Source organism: Pristiophorus japonicus, chromosome 1 (genome assembly GCF_044704955.1).
Source record: "Pristiophorus japonicus isolate sPriJap1 chromosome 1, sPriJap1.hap1, whole genome shotgun sequence".
In the NCBI taxonomy this organism is placed as follows: Eukaryota; Metazoa; Chordata; class Chondrichthyes; family Pristiophoridae; genus Pristiophorus; species Pristiophorus japonicus.
Genome location: NC_091977.1, coordinates 479,541,589 through 479,556,611, shown reverse-complemented (window position 1 = coordinate 479,556,611; position 15,023 = coordinate 479,541,589). Strand labels below are relative to the sequence as shown.

Below are 15,023 nucleotides of genomic sequence, written 5' to 3'. Positions count from 1 at the left end.
GCTCTACCTCTCCACCACTTCTCTCGACCCCTCCATGATCTCTAAATTGTCAGACTGCTTATCAGATATCCAGTACTGGATGAACTGAAATTTTCTCCAATTAAATATTGGGAAGACCGAAGTCATTCTCTTTGGTCCCTGCCACAAACTGCGTTTCCTAGCCACTGACGCCATTCCTCTCCCTAGCATCTATCCGAGACTAAACCAGACTGTTCGCAATCTAGACGTCATATTTGACCCTGAAATGAGCATTCGGCCACATATCCATGGCATTGCTAAAACCGCCTATTTCCACCTCCGTAGCATTGCCCGCCTTTGCCCCTACCTCAGCTCTTCTGCTGCTGAAACCTTCATCTATACCTTTGTTACCTCTAGAACTGGCTGGGCTCCCACATTCTACACTACATAAACTTGAGGTCATTCAAAACTCGGCTGCCCGTGTCCTAACTCGCACCAAGTCACAATCACCCATTACCCCTGTGCTCGCTGACCTACATTGGCTCCCAGTTAAGCAACGCCTCGATTTCAAAATTCTCATCCCGGTTTACAAATCCTTCCATGGCCTCGCCACTCTCTATCTCTAATCTCTTTCAAACACACAACCCTACGAGATGTCTGCGCTCCTCAAATTCTGCTCTCGAATATCCCCAATTATAACTGCGCAACCATCGGTGGCTGTACCTTCAGCTGCTTGGGCCCTAAGCTCTACAACTTCCTCCCCTAAATCTCTCCGCATCTCGTTCCTCCTTTAAGACGCTCCTTAAAACCTACCTCTTTAACCAAGCTTTTGGTCATCTGCTGTAACTTCTTCTTCTGTGGCTTGGTGTCAAATTTATCTGTTTTGTCTTATATCACTATTGTGAAGCGCCTTGGGAGAGGCATATAAATTGGGCAGAAAAAGCAGCAAACCTGAGGACTGGGAGAAATTTAGAATTCAGCAGAGGAGGACAAAGGGTTTAATTAGGAGGGGGAAAATAGAGTATGAGAGGAGGTTTGCTGGGAACACAAAAACTGACTGCAAAAGCTTCTATAGATATGTGAAGAGAAAAAGATTGGTGAAGACAAACGTAGGTCCCTTGCAGTCAGATTCAGGTGAATTTATAATGGGGAACAAAGAAATGGCAGACCAGTTGAACAAATACTTTGGTTCTGTCTTCACGAAGGAAGACACAAATAATCTTCCGGAAATACTAGGAGATCGAGGGTCCAGTGAGAAGGAGGAACTGAAGGATATCCTTATTAGGCAGGAAATTGTGTAAGGGAAATTGAGCGGATTGAAGGCCAATAAATCCCCAGGGCCTGATAGTCTGCATCCCAGAGTACTTAAGGAAGTGGCCCTAGAAATAGTGGATGCATTGGTGATCATTTTCCAACAGTCTATCAACTCTAGATCAGTTCCTATGGACTGGAGGGTAGCTAATGTAACACCATTTTTTTAAAAAAGGAGAGAGAGAAAACGGGTAATTATAGACCGGTTAGCCTGAAATCAGTAGTGGGGAAAATGTTGGAATCAATTATTAAAGATGAAATAGCAGTGCATTTGGAAAGCAGTGACAGGATCGGTCCAAGTCAGCATGGATTTATGAAAGGGAAATCATGCTTGACAAATCTTCTAGAATTTTTTGAGGATGTAACTAGTAGAATGGACAAGGGAGAACCAGTGGATGTGGTGTATTTGGACTTTCGAAAGGCTTTTGACAAGGTCCCACACAAGAGATTGGTGGATAAATCAAAGCACATGGTATTGGAGGTAATGTACTGACGTGGATAGAGAACTGGTTGGCAGACAGGAAGCAGAGAGTCGGGATAAACGGGTCCTTTTCAGAATGGCAGGCATTGACTAGTGGGGTGCCTCAGGGCTCAGTGCTGAGACCTCAGCTCTTTACAATATACATTAATGATTGAGATGAAGGAATTGAGTGTAATATCTCCAAGTTTGCAGAGGACACTAAACTGGGTGGCGGTGTGAGCTGTGAGGAGGACGCTAAGTGGCTGCAGGGTGACTGGGACAGGTTAGGTGAGTGGGCAAATGCATGGCAGATGCAGTATAATGTGGATAAATGTGAGGTTATCCACTTTGGGGGAAAAAACACGAAGGCAGAATATTATCTGAATGGTGGCAGATTAGAAAAAGAGGAGGTGCAACGAGACCTGAGTGTCATGGTACATCAGTCATTGAAAGTTGGCATGCAGGCACAGCAGGCGGTGAAGAAGGCAAATGGTATGTTGGCCTTCATAGCTAGGGGATTTGAGTATAGGAGCAGGGAGGTCTTACTGCAGTTGTACAGAGCCTTGGTGAGGCCTCACCTGGAATATTGTGTTCAGTTTTGGTCTCCTAATCTGAGGAAGGATGTTCTTGCTATTGAGGGAGTGCAGCGAAGGTTCACCAGACTGACACCCGAGATGGCTGGACTGATATGACGAGAGACTGGATCAAATAGGCCTTTATACACGAGTTTAGAAGGATGAGAGGGGACCTCATAGAAACATATAAGATTCTGACAGGACTGGACAGGTTAGATGTGGGAAGAATGTTCTCGATGTTGGGGAAGTCCAGAACCAGGGGACAGAGTCTTAGGATAAGGGTAGGCCATTTAGGACTGAGATGAGGAGAAACTTCTTCACTCAGAGAGTTGTTAACCTGTGGAATTCCCTGCCGCAGAGAGTTGTTGATGTCAGTTCATTGGATATGTTCAAGAGGCATTTAGATATGGCCCTTACAACTAAAGGTATCAAGGGGTATGGAGAGAAAGCAGGAAAGGGGTACTGAGGGAATGATCAGCCATGATCTTATTGAATGGTGGTGCAGACTCGAAGGGCCGAATGGCCTACTCCTGCACTTATTTTTTTATGGGACGTTTTGCTACTTTAAAGGTGCTATATAAAAAAAAGTTGTTGTTAATATCAGAAGCTTCTTCTTCACACAAAGAGTAATGATCAATATGTGGACAAAACTTTCAGATAGAGTAGTAAGGGTAAAAACCCTTGAATCGATTTAAAAAGCAACTGGATACTACATTGAGGGGGAAGGGGGTGGATGATAGGATCTCTCCAGGTGAATGAATTAAGATGGGCCAAATAGCCTTCTTCATCCGTAATTATCATGTGACCTTGTGAAGCTGTTACTGAGGCAGGCCATACCAGTTAAGACACACTGGTTGACCCAGTGACTAAATGGCCTGCTCTTATTCCTATGTTCCTAGGAATGACTCAGTTTTGATTGGGGGAATCCTTCCAAGCCAGTAAACCCACCCCATCCCACCAAGCACACGCTGGGTTTTATTCCTCTCCTAAAGATGTCGACTCGTATCAGGATGAGAGGGTGGGGTTGTGGCAGTCCATTGTTACTCAAGTGTACAACTACTTCACAAAATAGATCTGCACATAAACCCTTGAAAATATAATTACATTCCAATTTCCCTCCCCTCCCCCCTTACTCACGCACACATACACCTCCCTTTCAGACACAGACAGAATCCCAATCCTGGCAATGTTTGAACAAGAAACAGCATACACAGTCACAGACAAAAAAAAAGCACTTTGTGAGCTTTCATGGAAGAAAGTGTGGAACACTAGGTGGGTGGATCTTTTCTTCTCCATACGTATACTGGGCAGTTCTGCAGTACATCACCCAGGTGCTCATTCTTCATGTGATCCAAGGCAGTGAGTGCCAAGCCGCTATTCCATCGGCGGGGGGGGGGGAACAAGGCTGAGCCCAATTCCATCTCCACCTAAGGCCCATCTCTCAGCAGGAGTAACTGGGCAGCGATCTGGAGCAGCAACCCTGGCAGTCGTTTCCCTCCCCTTAAGTAGCACAGGGGCACTGAGCTCAACTGACTTTGGCCAATCAAACCTGCAACCTTCACAGCTCAGTTCCACACCAGCTGGTACATAATGGGGTACCTTTGCATGGTGGTGATGTTACTGTACTAGTAATTAAGGGGCCTGAACTAATCATTCAGAGAATGAGTTCAAATTCCACCATGGCAGTTTAAGAATTTGAATTCAGTTTTTTTTTAAATCCAGAAATAAAGAGGCCAAGTTTCGGCCTGAGTTGCTCCTGTTTTTTTGGAGCAACTGGTTTAGAATGGAGTATCTTAAAAATTTAAATTCTCGGCATTTAGTTTGCTCCAGTTCTAGTCAGTTAGAACGATTCACTTTGGAACAGAATTTTTTTTTCAAAAGGGGGCGTATCCAGCCACTTACGCCTGTTTTCAAAGTTTAGGCAGTGAAAACTTACTCCAAACTAACTTAGAATGCAGTAAGTGAAGATTTTTGTACATTCGAAAAAACCTTGTCTACACTTTAGAAAATCAGGCGTAGGTTACAAATTAGGCGTAGGGAATGGGGGAGGGGGGGGTGGGAGGGGTTTAAAGGGAAGTTTAAAAACATTAAACACTTCCGTTTTACAAATAAAGAGCCATCATCAATAATAAATGATAAATACATCAATAAATCAACCAATAAATCAATCAAAAAAAATTAATAAAAAATTAAAAAAAATTTAAAAATCAATAAATAAAACATTTTCTACTTACCGACTGCAGCACCGGGAGTCCTCCAACAGCGTGCTGGGACAATCCCCCCAGTGTGTCTATCTCTCTGTCTGTCTGTGTGTATCTCACTCTCTGTCTCTCAGTGTCTGTGTTTCTGACGGCGAGGGGGAGGGGGAGAAGGGAGGTGGGGAGAGGGAGGTGGGGAGGGGGAGAGAAGTGGGGTGGGGGGGGAAGGGAGAGAGGGGGGGAAGGGAGAGAGGGGGGGAAGGGAGAGAGGGGGGAAGGGGGAGAGGGGGGGAAGGGGGAGAGGGGGGGAAGGGAGAGGGGGGGAAGGAGAGAGGGGGGGAAGGGAGAGAGGGGGTGGAAGGGAGAGAGGGGGGAAGGGAGAGAGGGGGGGAAGGGAGAGAGGGGGGAAGTGAGAGAGGGGGAGGGAGAGAGGTGGGGGAGGGAGAGATGGGGGGGGAGGGAGAGAGGGGGGAGGGAGAGGGGGAGGGAGAGGGGGGGGAAGGAGGGGGGGAAGGGAGAGAGGGGGGGGAAGGGAGAGGGGAGGGGGGAAGGGAGAGGGGAGGGGGAAGGGAAGGGAGAGAGGGGGTGGGAAGGGAGAGAGGGAGGCTGAACGGCTGGGCCCAAGACCTCGGGCTGGATTTACAGGTAAGTGGCGTCGGGTCTCGGGGGGGGTCGCTGCGGAGGTTGGGGGGGGGGGGGGGGGGAGTCGCGGAGGCCGCGGGGGGGGGGTATTTGTGGAAAGAGTCGCGGAGGTGGGGAGACAGTCGCGGAGGTCGGGGGGGGGGGGGGGGAGGGGAGAGTGGGAGAGAGTCGCGGAGGTCCGGGGGGGGGGGGGAAGAGAGAGAGTTGCGGAGGTCCGGGGGGTCCTCACGGAGGTCCGGGGGGGGGGGAAGAGAGAGAGTTGCGGAGGTCCGGGGGACGAGCGGAGATCAGGTCGCTGGGGGGGGCAGGAGGAGCGGAGATCAGGTCGCTGGGGGGGGGGGGGGGGGTAAGCGGCTCGGGTGGGAGGAGCCTTATTCACGCAGCCCCAGTGAGGCCATTCGGCCAGGGCTAGGGCTGCGTGCTTCGGGCCCCTCCCACAGTTTGGGGCGCCTGGAGCTACTGCACATGCGCGCCCACTGTAGCACGCATGTGCAGAGGCCCCGGCACTGTTTTCAGCGCAGGGACCTGGCTCCGCCCCCCCACAGCTCGTGCTGCGCCGCGCCCGGCTCTAGAGGAGCTGCAGGGAGTCGGAGAATAGGTAAGTTTTTTTTAGGCGCACATTCTGGCGCGAAAAACGGGCGTCCAGGTCGGCGCGGCCCGAAACTTGGGCCCATAAAGCTGTCAACAGTAAACGTGACCATGAAGTTGTTGATTGTCGTAAAAACTGGTTTGCGAATGTCCTTTTGGAAAGGGAACCTGCCATCCTTACCCAGTCTGGCCTGTATGTGACTCTAGTTCCACAAGAACTTGGTTGGCATCTAACTGCTCTCTGAAGTGGTCTAGCAAGTCACTCAGTTGTATCAAACCGCTATAATGCCGCGGTTCAAAGAGAAGACTCACCACACCACCTCCTCAAGAGCAGCTAGGGATGGACAATAAATGTCGGCCTTACCAACAACTTCCACGTCCCGAGAATGAATGATAAAAAAGTTATCTAATTGTGGGGGGGGGGGGGGAACGCTTAACTGTTTATACATTATACATTTTATACATTTACAGGGACTCGGCTACAGTACGGAAAAATATTAAGTGTCAACATGGAACATTCCATTAATCAAAACAGACAGGCATGGCTCTGAAACCTGGTGGTGTTGAAATTATTGGTCTAGGGTGGGTTTCAGTTGCACAGCTGTGAAGAGGTGGAACAGCTCCTACCCTTGAGGCATGAAAAACAACACCCTTTCCCGTTCCCCTTCCTGGCATGTTGCAGATTAAAGCTGCTTTTTATCCAGGCTCGCCCGGTGGGCAAGGGCTCCATCTGGTGTGTTACTGAGCAGGAAGCTCCATGGGTTGGTTGCCCAGGCTGATTTCAGTTATCTGATCTTAGGCAATTGGTTGCATACAAAAGCCTGCAGGGATCCTGGGCTTCAGAAATAGAGGCATAGAGTACAAAAGCAAGGAAGTTATGATGAACCTTTATAAAACACTGGTCCGACCTCAACTAGAGTATTGTGTCCAATTCTGGGCACCGGACTTTAGGAAGGATGTGAAGGCCTTAGCGAGGATGCAGAAAAGATTTAAAAGAATGGTTCCAGGGATGAGGGACTTGAGTTAGGTGGATAGACTGGAGAAGCTGGGGTTGTTCCCCTTAGAGCAGAGAAAGTCGAAAGGAGATTTGATAGAGGTGTTCAAAATCACGAGGAGTCGAGACAGAGTAGATAGAGAGAAACGGTTCCCATTGGTGGAAGATCAGAGGACACAGATTTAAGGTGATTGGCAGAAGAACCAAAAGGTGACATGAGGGAAAAACTTTTTACGCAGTGGTTAGGACCTGGAATGTACTGCCTGAAAGGGAGGCAGATTCAACCGTGGCTTTCAAAAGGGAATTGGATAAGGACACGAAGGAAAAAAATTGCAGGGCTACAGGGAATGGGCAGGGGGTGAGACTAGCTGAAATGCTCTTGCAGAGAGCCGGCACAGGCTTGACAGACCAAGTGGCCTCCTTCTGTGTTGTAACCATTCTATGATTCTATAATTGCACTTAAAATGTCTCCTTGTCCAAAATCAGTCTGAAAACCTTGCGACCAGACCATAGGTCTCAAGTGAAAAAGCAAGACAATAAAGAACTTGCATTTATATAAAGCCTTTCCCAACCTCAATGTCCCAAAGTGCTTTACAGCCAATGAACCATTATTGCAAAGGGAAGTCTTGCTACAGTTATGCAGGATATTGGTGAGGCCACGCCAAGAATACTGCGTGCAGTTTTGGTTTCCATATTTATGAAAGGATATACTTGCATTGGAGGCAGTTCAGAGAAGGTTCACTAGGTTGATTCCGGGGATGAGGGGATTGACTTATGAGGAAAGGTTGATTAGGTTGGGCCTCTACTCATTGGAATTCAGAAGAATGAGAAATGATCTTATCGAAAGGTACAAGATTATGAGGGGGCTTGACAAGGTGGATGCAGAGAGGATGTTTCCACTGATGGGGGAGACTAAAACTAGGGAGCATGATCTTAGAATAGGGGGCCGCCCATTTAAAACAGAGATGAGGAGAAATTCCTTCTCTCAAAGGGTTGTAAATCTGTGGAATTTGCTGCCTCAGAGAAACATAGAAAATAGGTGTGGGAGTAGGCCATTCGGCCCTTCGAGCCTGCACCACCATTCAATAAGATCATGGCTGATCATTCCTTCAGTACCCCTTTCCTGCTTTCTCTCCATACCCCTTGATCCCCTTAACTGTAAGGGCCATATCTAACTCCCTCTTGAATATATCCAATGAACTGGCATCAACAACTCTCTGCGGCAGGGAATTCCACAGGTTAACAACTCTCTGAGTGAAGAAGTTTCTCCTCATCTCAGTCCTAAATGGCCTACCCCTTATCCTAAGACTATGTCCCCTGGTTCTGGACTTCCCCAACATCGGGAACATTCTTCCCACATCTAACCTGTCCAGTCCTGTCAGAATCTTATATGTTTTTATGAGGTCCCCTCTCATAATTCTAAACTCCAGTGAATAAAGGCCCAGTTGATCCAGTCTCTCCTCATATGATAGCCCAGCCATCCCTGGAATCAGTCTGGTGAACCTTCGCTGCACTCCCTCAATAGCAAGAACATCCTTCCTCAGACTAGGAGACCAAAACTGAACACAATATTCCAGGTGAGGCCTCACTAAGGCCCTGTACAACTGCATTACATTGAATAAATTTAAGACAGAAATAGACAGTTTCTTAAACAATAAGGGGATAAGGGGTTATGAGGAGCGGGCGGGAAGTAGAGCTGAATCCATGATCAGATCAGCCATGATTTTATTGAATGGCGGTGCAGACTCGAGGAGCCGTATGGCCTGCACCTGTTCCTATTTCTTATATTCTTATGTAACCTTATTTAAGTGTAGACACTGTTGTAATGTAGGGAAACGCAGCAGGCAATTTGCAAAGCAAACTCCCACAAACAGCAATGAGATAAATGAGCAGATAATCTGTTTTAGTGATGTTGGTTGAAGAATAAACATTGACCAGGACATCAGGGAGAACGCCCCTGCTCTTCTTCAAACAGTGCCATGGGATCTTTTACGTCCTGAAAGGGCAGACTTGACCTTGGTTTAATGTCTCATCTGAAAGCTGGCACCTCCGACAGTGCAGCATTCCTTCACTGCACTGAAGTGTCTGCCTAGATTAGGTGCTTAAACCCACAACCTTCTACTCAGGGGCAAGAGTGCTACCCACTGAGCCAAAAGGCAAGACTAAGAGTTTGAGTGTCTCACAAGTCCCATAGCGACAGGCCAAGGATAGGATCTGTGTCAGGGACTCAGGAATCTCACACACTACATTGTAGAATTCAATCACTTATGGAAACGTTTAGAAAATAAATACACGTTGCAATGATTATAATTTTAAAACTAATTGGTGAAAAAGAAATCATCCACCCATTTCACACAGGCTCAAGGAAACCATGTGAGGAATCATTGCCTTAAGGATTTTTCAATCCCCCTCCCCCCACCCCCGACAGTGTTGACACATTTCCAAGATACAATTTCACAGGCACCAAGCACCCACCTTTCCCTTACATGACTAGACAGTGAGTATAGACGGGATATTCTACCGCAAAAGAGCCGATCTTTTCCTCACCTGATGCCCAAAGGCTTGCACATGCCAGTGGGTGGCAGGGCGATTCAATGGATAGCGAATAGGGAGCAGCAACCAACACCGATTCTTCCCCACATTCTGGAGGCAGTAAGACCAACTGTAGTGCGTGGACTAGTAATCCAGACACACGGACTGACAATTCAGAGAATGCGAGTACAAACCTCACCATGGCAGTTTGAAAATGTGAATTCAGTTTAAATAGACAGTCTCAGTAAAAGTGACCATGAAGCCGTCAGATGGTCGTAAAAACCCAATTGCTTCACTGAATGATCTTTAGGGAAAGAAACCTGCCGTTCTTACCCGGGCTTGTCCTATATGTGACTCCAGTCTCACACCGATGCGGTTAACTCTTGACTGCCTTCTGAAGTGGCTGAGCAAGAATTTCTGTTGTATCAAAACTGCTACCAGCGGTTTAAGAAGACCACCCACCACCACCTTCTCAGGGAAATAATTCATTGCAGCTATTAATTAAAAAGAAAATATTTACTACCTCCCCACAAAGTCAGCAAACCACAAATGGAATCTGGGATCTTGCTGGTCTTCAGGGCTCAAAGTGCCAGTAAAAATTGAATTTGTTCCAATAGAACATTCTGGTAAGATGCAGAGTGAACTGCCGTTCAGTCCTCCAAGAGCAAGTCACATGCTCTTCCTATCCTACAATTGCCATGTTCTGCCCCAGTAATCATGGGGGACTTTAATCCTCATAGGACTAGGAAAACCAAATTTGCAGTAATAGTTTCGAGAACGAATTCCTGGAATCCTTTCAAGATAGTTTTCTAGATCAATGTCGAGGAACCAACCAGGGAACAGGCTATTTTAGATATCGTATTATGCAACGAGACAGGGCCAAGTAATAACCTTATAGTAAAGGAGCCTCTGGGGAAGAGTGATCATAATATGATACAATTTTATATTGGAGCTTGATTGTGATTTACTTAAATTCGAAACTAGGGTCTTAATCTGAACAAAGCAAACTACACAGTTATGAGGAGCAAGTTGGCTAAGGTAGTTTGGGAAGCTAGATTAAAAGATATGATGGTAGATGAGCAATGGCAAACATTTAAAGAAGTAATTCATAATTCACAATGAATATACATGTCCTTAAGAAATAAAAACCCCACAGAAAAAAAGTGGGCCAACTGTGGCTAACAAGAGAAGGTAAGATAATATTAGATTAAAGGGACTGGCTTAGAATATTGCCAAAATAGTAAGCCTGAGGATTGGGAGGATTTTAAAATTCAGCAAAGAAATTGATAAAGAGAGGGAAAATAGAATGAGAGTAAACTAGCAGGAGACATAAAAACATATTGTAAAAGCTTCTATAGGCATGTAAATAGAAACAGGAGAAATTATAATGAGGAATAAGGAATTTGCAAATACTGTGTATCTGTCTTCACGGAAGAAACAAAACACATTCCAGAAATAGTAGGGAACCAAGAGTCTAGTAAGAATGAGGAACATAAAGAAATTAATTAGTAGTAGTAAAGAAAAATACTGGAGAAATTAACTTAATCGGAGCCAACAAATCCCCTGGACCTGATGACCTACATTCTAGGGTTTTAAAAGAAGTGGCTTCAGAGATAGTGGATGCATTGGTTTTGATCTTCCAGAATTCCCTAGATTCTAGAACAGTCTACACAGATTGGAAGGTAGCAAATGTAACCCCATTATTTAAGAAAGGGGAGAGAGAGAAAATAGGGAACTATAAACCAATTAGCCCAACATCAGTAGTAGGGAAAACTTTAGAATCTATTATTAGGGATGTGGCAACTGTTCACTTAGAAATTGGGCAGGGTCAACATTGATTTATGAAAGTGAAATACTGTTTGAACAAATCTGGCACTTAGAAAATCATAATATGATTGGACAGGGTCTCCATGGAAAGGGAAATTGTGTTTGAGATATCTGTTAGAGACTTTTCAGGTTAGATAAGGGAAACCAGTGGAAGTAGTGTATTTGGATTTTAACAAAGCATTCGATAAGGCGTCACACAAGAGGTTATTACACAAAATTAGGGCTCATCAGATTGGGGGTAATATATTAGCATGGATTGAGGATTGGTTAACGAATAGAAAACAGAGAATAGGAATAAATAGGTCATTTTTGGGTTGGCAGGCTGTAACTAGTGGGGTACCACAAGGATCAGTGCTTGAGCCTCAGCTATTTACAATCTATATCAATGACATAGAAGTTTGCTGATGATACAAAGCTAGGTGGGAAAGTAAGTTGTGAGGCAGCACAAAGAGGCAGTAAAGGGTTAATTGAGTAGGTAAGAACATGGCAAATGGAATATAATGTGGACAAATGTGAAGTTATTCACTTTGGTAGGAAAAATAGAAAAGCAGAATATGCAAGCAGAAAAGCAATACAGCAAGCAATTAGGAAAGCAAATGGTATGTTGTCCTTTATTACAAGAAAAACGTCATCTTACTGCAATTATATAGGGCCTTGATGTGACGACAACTGAAGCACTGTGTACAGTTTTGGTCTCCTTACCTAAGGAAGGATATAGTTGTTCTAGAGGGAGTGCAACAAAGGTTGACCAGACTAATTCCTGGGATGGGGGGATTGTCCTACAAAGAGAGATTGAGAAGACTAGGCCTATATTCCCTCAAGTTTAAAAAAATGAGAGGTGATCTCATTGAAATGTTTAGGGTAGATGTTGGGAGGCTAGTTCCCCGACTGGGGTGTCTAGAACTAGGGGTCAGTGTCTCAGAATAAGGGGTCTGCCATTTAGGACTGAGAAATTTATTCACTCAAAGGGTTGCAAATCTTTGGAATTCTTTACCCCAGATGTCTGTGGATGCTCAGTTGTTGAGTACATTCAAAACTGGGATCGACAGATTTTTGGATATTAAGGGAACCAAGGTATATGGGGATAGTGCAGGAAGGTGGAGTTGAGGTAGAAGATCAGCTATGTTCTTACTGAATTGCGGAGCAGGCTGGAAGGGCCGAATGGCTCACTTCTGCTCCTGTTTCTTAAGCTCTCGTGTTCAGCCTCACAGCGCAGTTTCCCTAACTAGACTTCCCTTTGTTTTCTGCATGTTCCTAGTGTCCTCTTATACTCCAACCCTTTTGTAATAAAGGATAACATACCATTTGCTTTCCTAACTGCTTGCTATATTGCTCTTCTATTTTTCCTACCAAAATGAATATTTATCCCTCAACCAACACCTACAAACAGATGATCTGGTTACTATCTCAGTACTGTTGGTGGGATTTTGCAATACGCAAACTGGCTGCCGTGTTTACTACATTGCAACAGTGACTCCACTTCAGAAGTACTTAACTGACTGTAAAGGGCTCGGGACGTCCTTATGTCCCGAAAGGCACTATATTAATGCTTCGCCCTTTCTCCCTACATGCGGTAATATTTTATCCTAGATTTTTTTTTAAATGCAAGTATTTTGGAACAGAATAAAATACAGACTTTGAATTCTTATATAAAATATTAAAACAAAAGAGTTTACGGTGCCTCCCGCCTGCCACAGTGCCTCGCTTACCCAGGAGAGGAAGAGCAGACACAACAGCAGCCGCATCCTGCCCTCGATCACTTTACAGCTCTGGCTCGACTCGATTCCGATTCCAGGGTTCGGTTCAACTCAGTTTCCAGTCCCCAGTCCTGGTCTGGTTTGGTCTAGTTTCGATCAATCACCAGTCCAGGTTTGATTCGGGTCAAGTTTGCAAACTCCACTGCTAGCACGATCCCAGCCTGAGGAGAGAGACCGGGGTCATAATCCAAAAATAATTAAAAACAGAAAAGTTGAACAAAACAGTTTATACAAGTGAAGCATATCTCGCGGAGCCTCCCGGTGGCTCCCGATCTTTGTCCCAGTCCCGGTCTCTCCCTGTACCGGAGCCGGGAGCTCATCAATGATCCGGGCAGAGTGAGGGTGAGAGCGGAGCGCAAGTACCACAAAGCTCAAAGCCCGCACCGCCCGTACTCACTTCTACACTTGGTTTCCCACTCCGTTCTCTCCTTTCTCCCAACTTCCCCCTCTCTGGCTCTGTATTTCAGTCTTACTCTCTCAGTGACTCAGTCACTTTGCTACTTTTCAATTACTTTTTTTATTGAAAAATGCCACAGAGGGCGTGAGTAAAAGCTCTACCCCACGTGGTGCTGGGGGTGGGGGGGGGGGTGGGGGGAGAGCATACTTTCAGCAGGATTGGCTGAGAGTTGATGTATCAAAACTCCCCAGGAGATAATAACCCCGTTCCAGAACTTCGGCTCTTAAAGCCACACCGCAAAAAACTACAATTTTAAGCTGTTTAACTATTAAAGCTTTAAAATATCAAACTGCTTTGTAGCATTACTTATGCCCATGAAGACGAGGAAGTGGTTGAAAAGAAAGAGAATGCATTTATATTGCGCTTTTAAAATAGTAAAATGTCCCAAGGCGCTTTACAGGCGTGCTATAAAGCAACATTTGAAGGTGGGTGGGGTGGATTGACCCATCCACCTCCACGGAGGTGTGTGGGGGGCCTGACCCATCCACCTCCATGGCACAAACCTGGTATTGCAGTACTTCCAGGAACGGTGCAGTGGCTCTAGGCCTTTTGGCTAAGAGCATTGGCGCAGAGTGATCTTTGATGTGTGCAAGGTGACCTCTGGCGTTTGTGATTTGACAAAGAATTGGAAAGATTGGCAACGAATAAATAAATATAAAGCAACATTTGACACCGAGCCACATAAGGAGATATTAGGGCAGATGACCAAAAGCTTAGTAAAAGAGGTAGAAAGGCGGAGAGGTTTAGGGAGGGAATTCCAAAACTTGGGGCTTTGGCAGTTCAAGGCACAGCCACCAATGCCTGGAGCAATTAAAATCAGGGATGAGCATTAGAGGAGCACAGATACCCATCTGAGAGGATAGATGGGGCCTCAGTTTAACACCTCATCTGAAAGATGGCATCTCTGATAGTGCAACACACCCTCAGTACAGCACTGAAGTTTCAGGCTAAATTATGTGCTCAGGTCTATGGAGTGAGGCTTGGACCCACACCTTCTGACTCTGAGGCGAGAGTGCTACCAACTGAGCCAGCAAGATTTAAAGAAATAGAAAAGTTGTTGCTTACAATCAGAAATGTTTTAAATCCTCCTCTCAGTTTATCTATTTTTCTCCCCCCCCCTCCCCCCCCCCCCCCCCCCCGCCTTCCAGGAGCTACTGGCTTTCTGGGGATAGGTTCCCCAGGATGCAGTTCAATGGGTGCTAAGTATATTAGAATTTATTCTCAGGGCGTGGATGCCACTGACAATGATGGCATTTATTGCCCATCCCCTAGTTGCCCTTGAGAAGGTGGTGGTGGGCCTTCCCCTTGAACCATTTGAGTCTTTGTAGTAATGGCACTTCCACAAATGTATTAGGGAGGGTTAGGTCGCCCTGAGTCACCTCAGGCATGAGCTTGGAATCTACATGATAGGGTGAGATCCACATCAGCCTCCCCCGATCTTGTCCTCACCCAACATCAGCACACGTTCCAGCAGGACATCATGGAACTCGATAGGGTAGAAATGGGGAAACCAGCACAAGAGAACATAACCTTAAAATTAGAGCTAGGCCATTTAGAAGTGAAATTGATAAGGGTAGTGGAAATCTTGAACTCTCTACCCCAAAAGTCTGTGGATGCTGGGACAATATACATTTTCAAGGCTGAGATCAGGGTATCAAGGCATATGGAGTTAGGATCTAGATTAGCTATGATCTAATTGAATGGCAGAACAGGCTTGAGGGGCT

At 45.8% G+C, this 15,023-nt stretch overlaps 1 protein-coding gene across 1 annotated transcript in view; it reads right to left on the bottom strand.

Annotated features, from left to right (window-relative positions):
• nradd (neurotrophin receptor associated death domain) overlaps positions 1-13,365 on the bottom strand; it is a 30,920-nt gene extending 17,555 nt beyond the window's left edge. Inside the window, exons 1-2 of the mRNA XM_070876491.1 lie at positions 13,240-13,365; positions 12,795-13,003 (exon numbers count right to left, since the gene is read on the bottom strand). Coding sequence (XP_070732592.1) covers positions 12,795-12,830 — 36 coding nt within the window. The 5' untranslated portion in view covers positions 12,831-13,003; positions 13,240-13,365. The remainder of the gene's footprint in view (positions 1-12,794; positions 13,004-13,239) is intronic.
• Between the last annotated feature and the right edge of the window lie 1,658 nt (positions 13,366-15,023).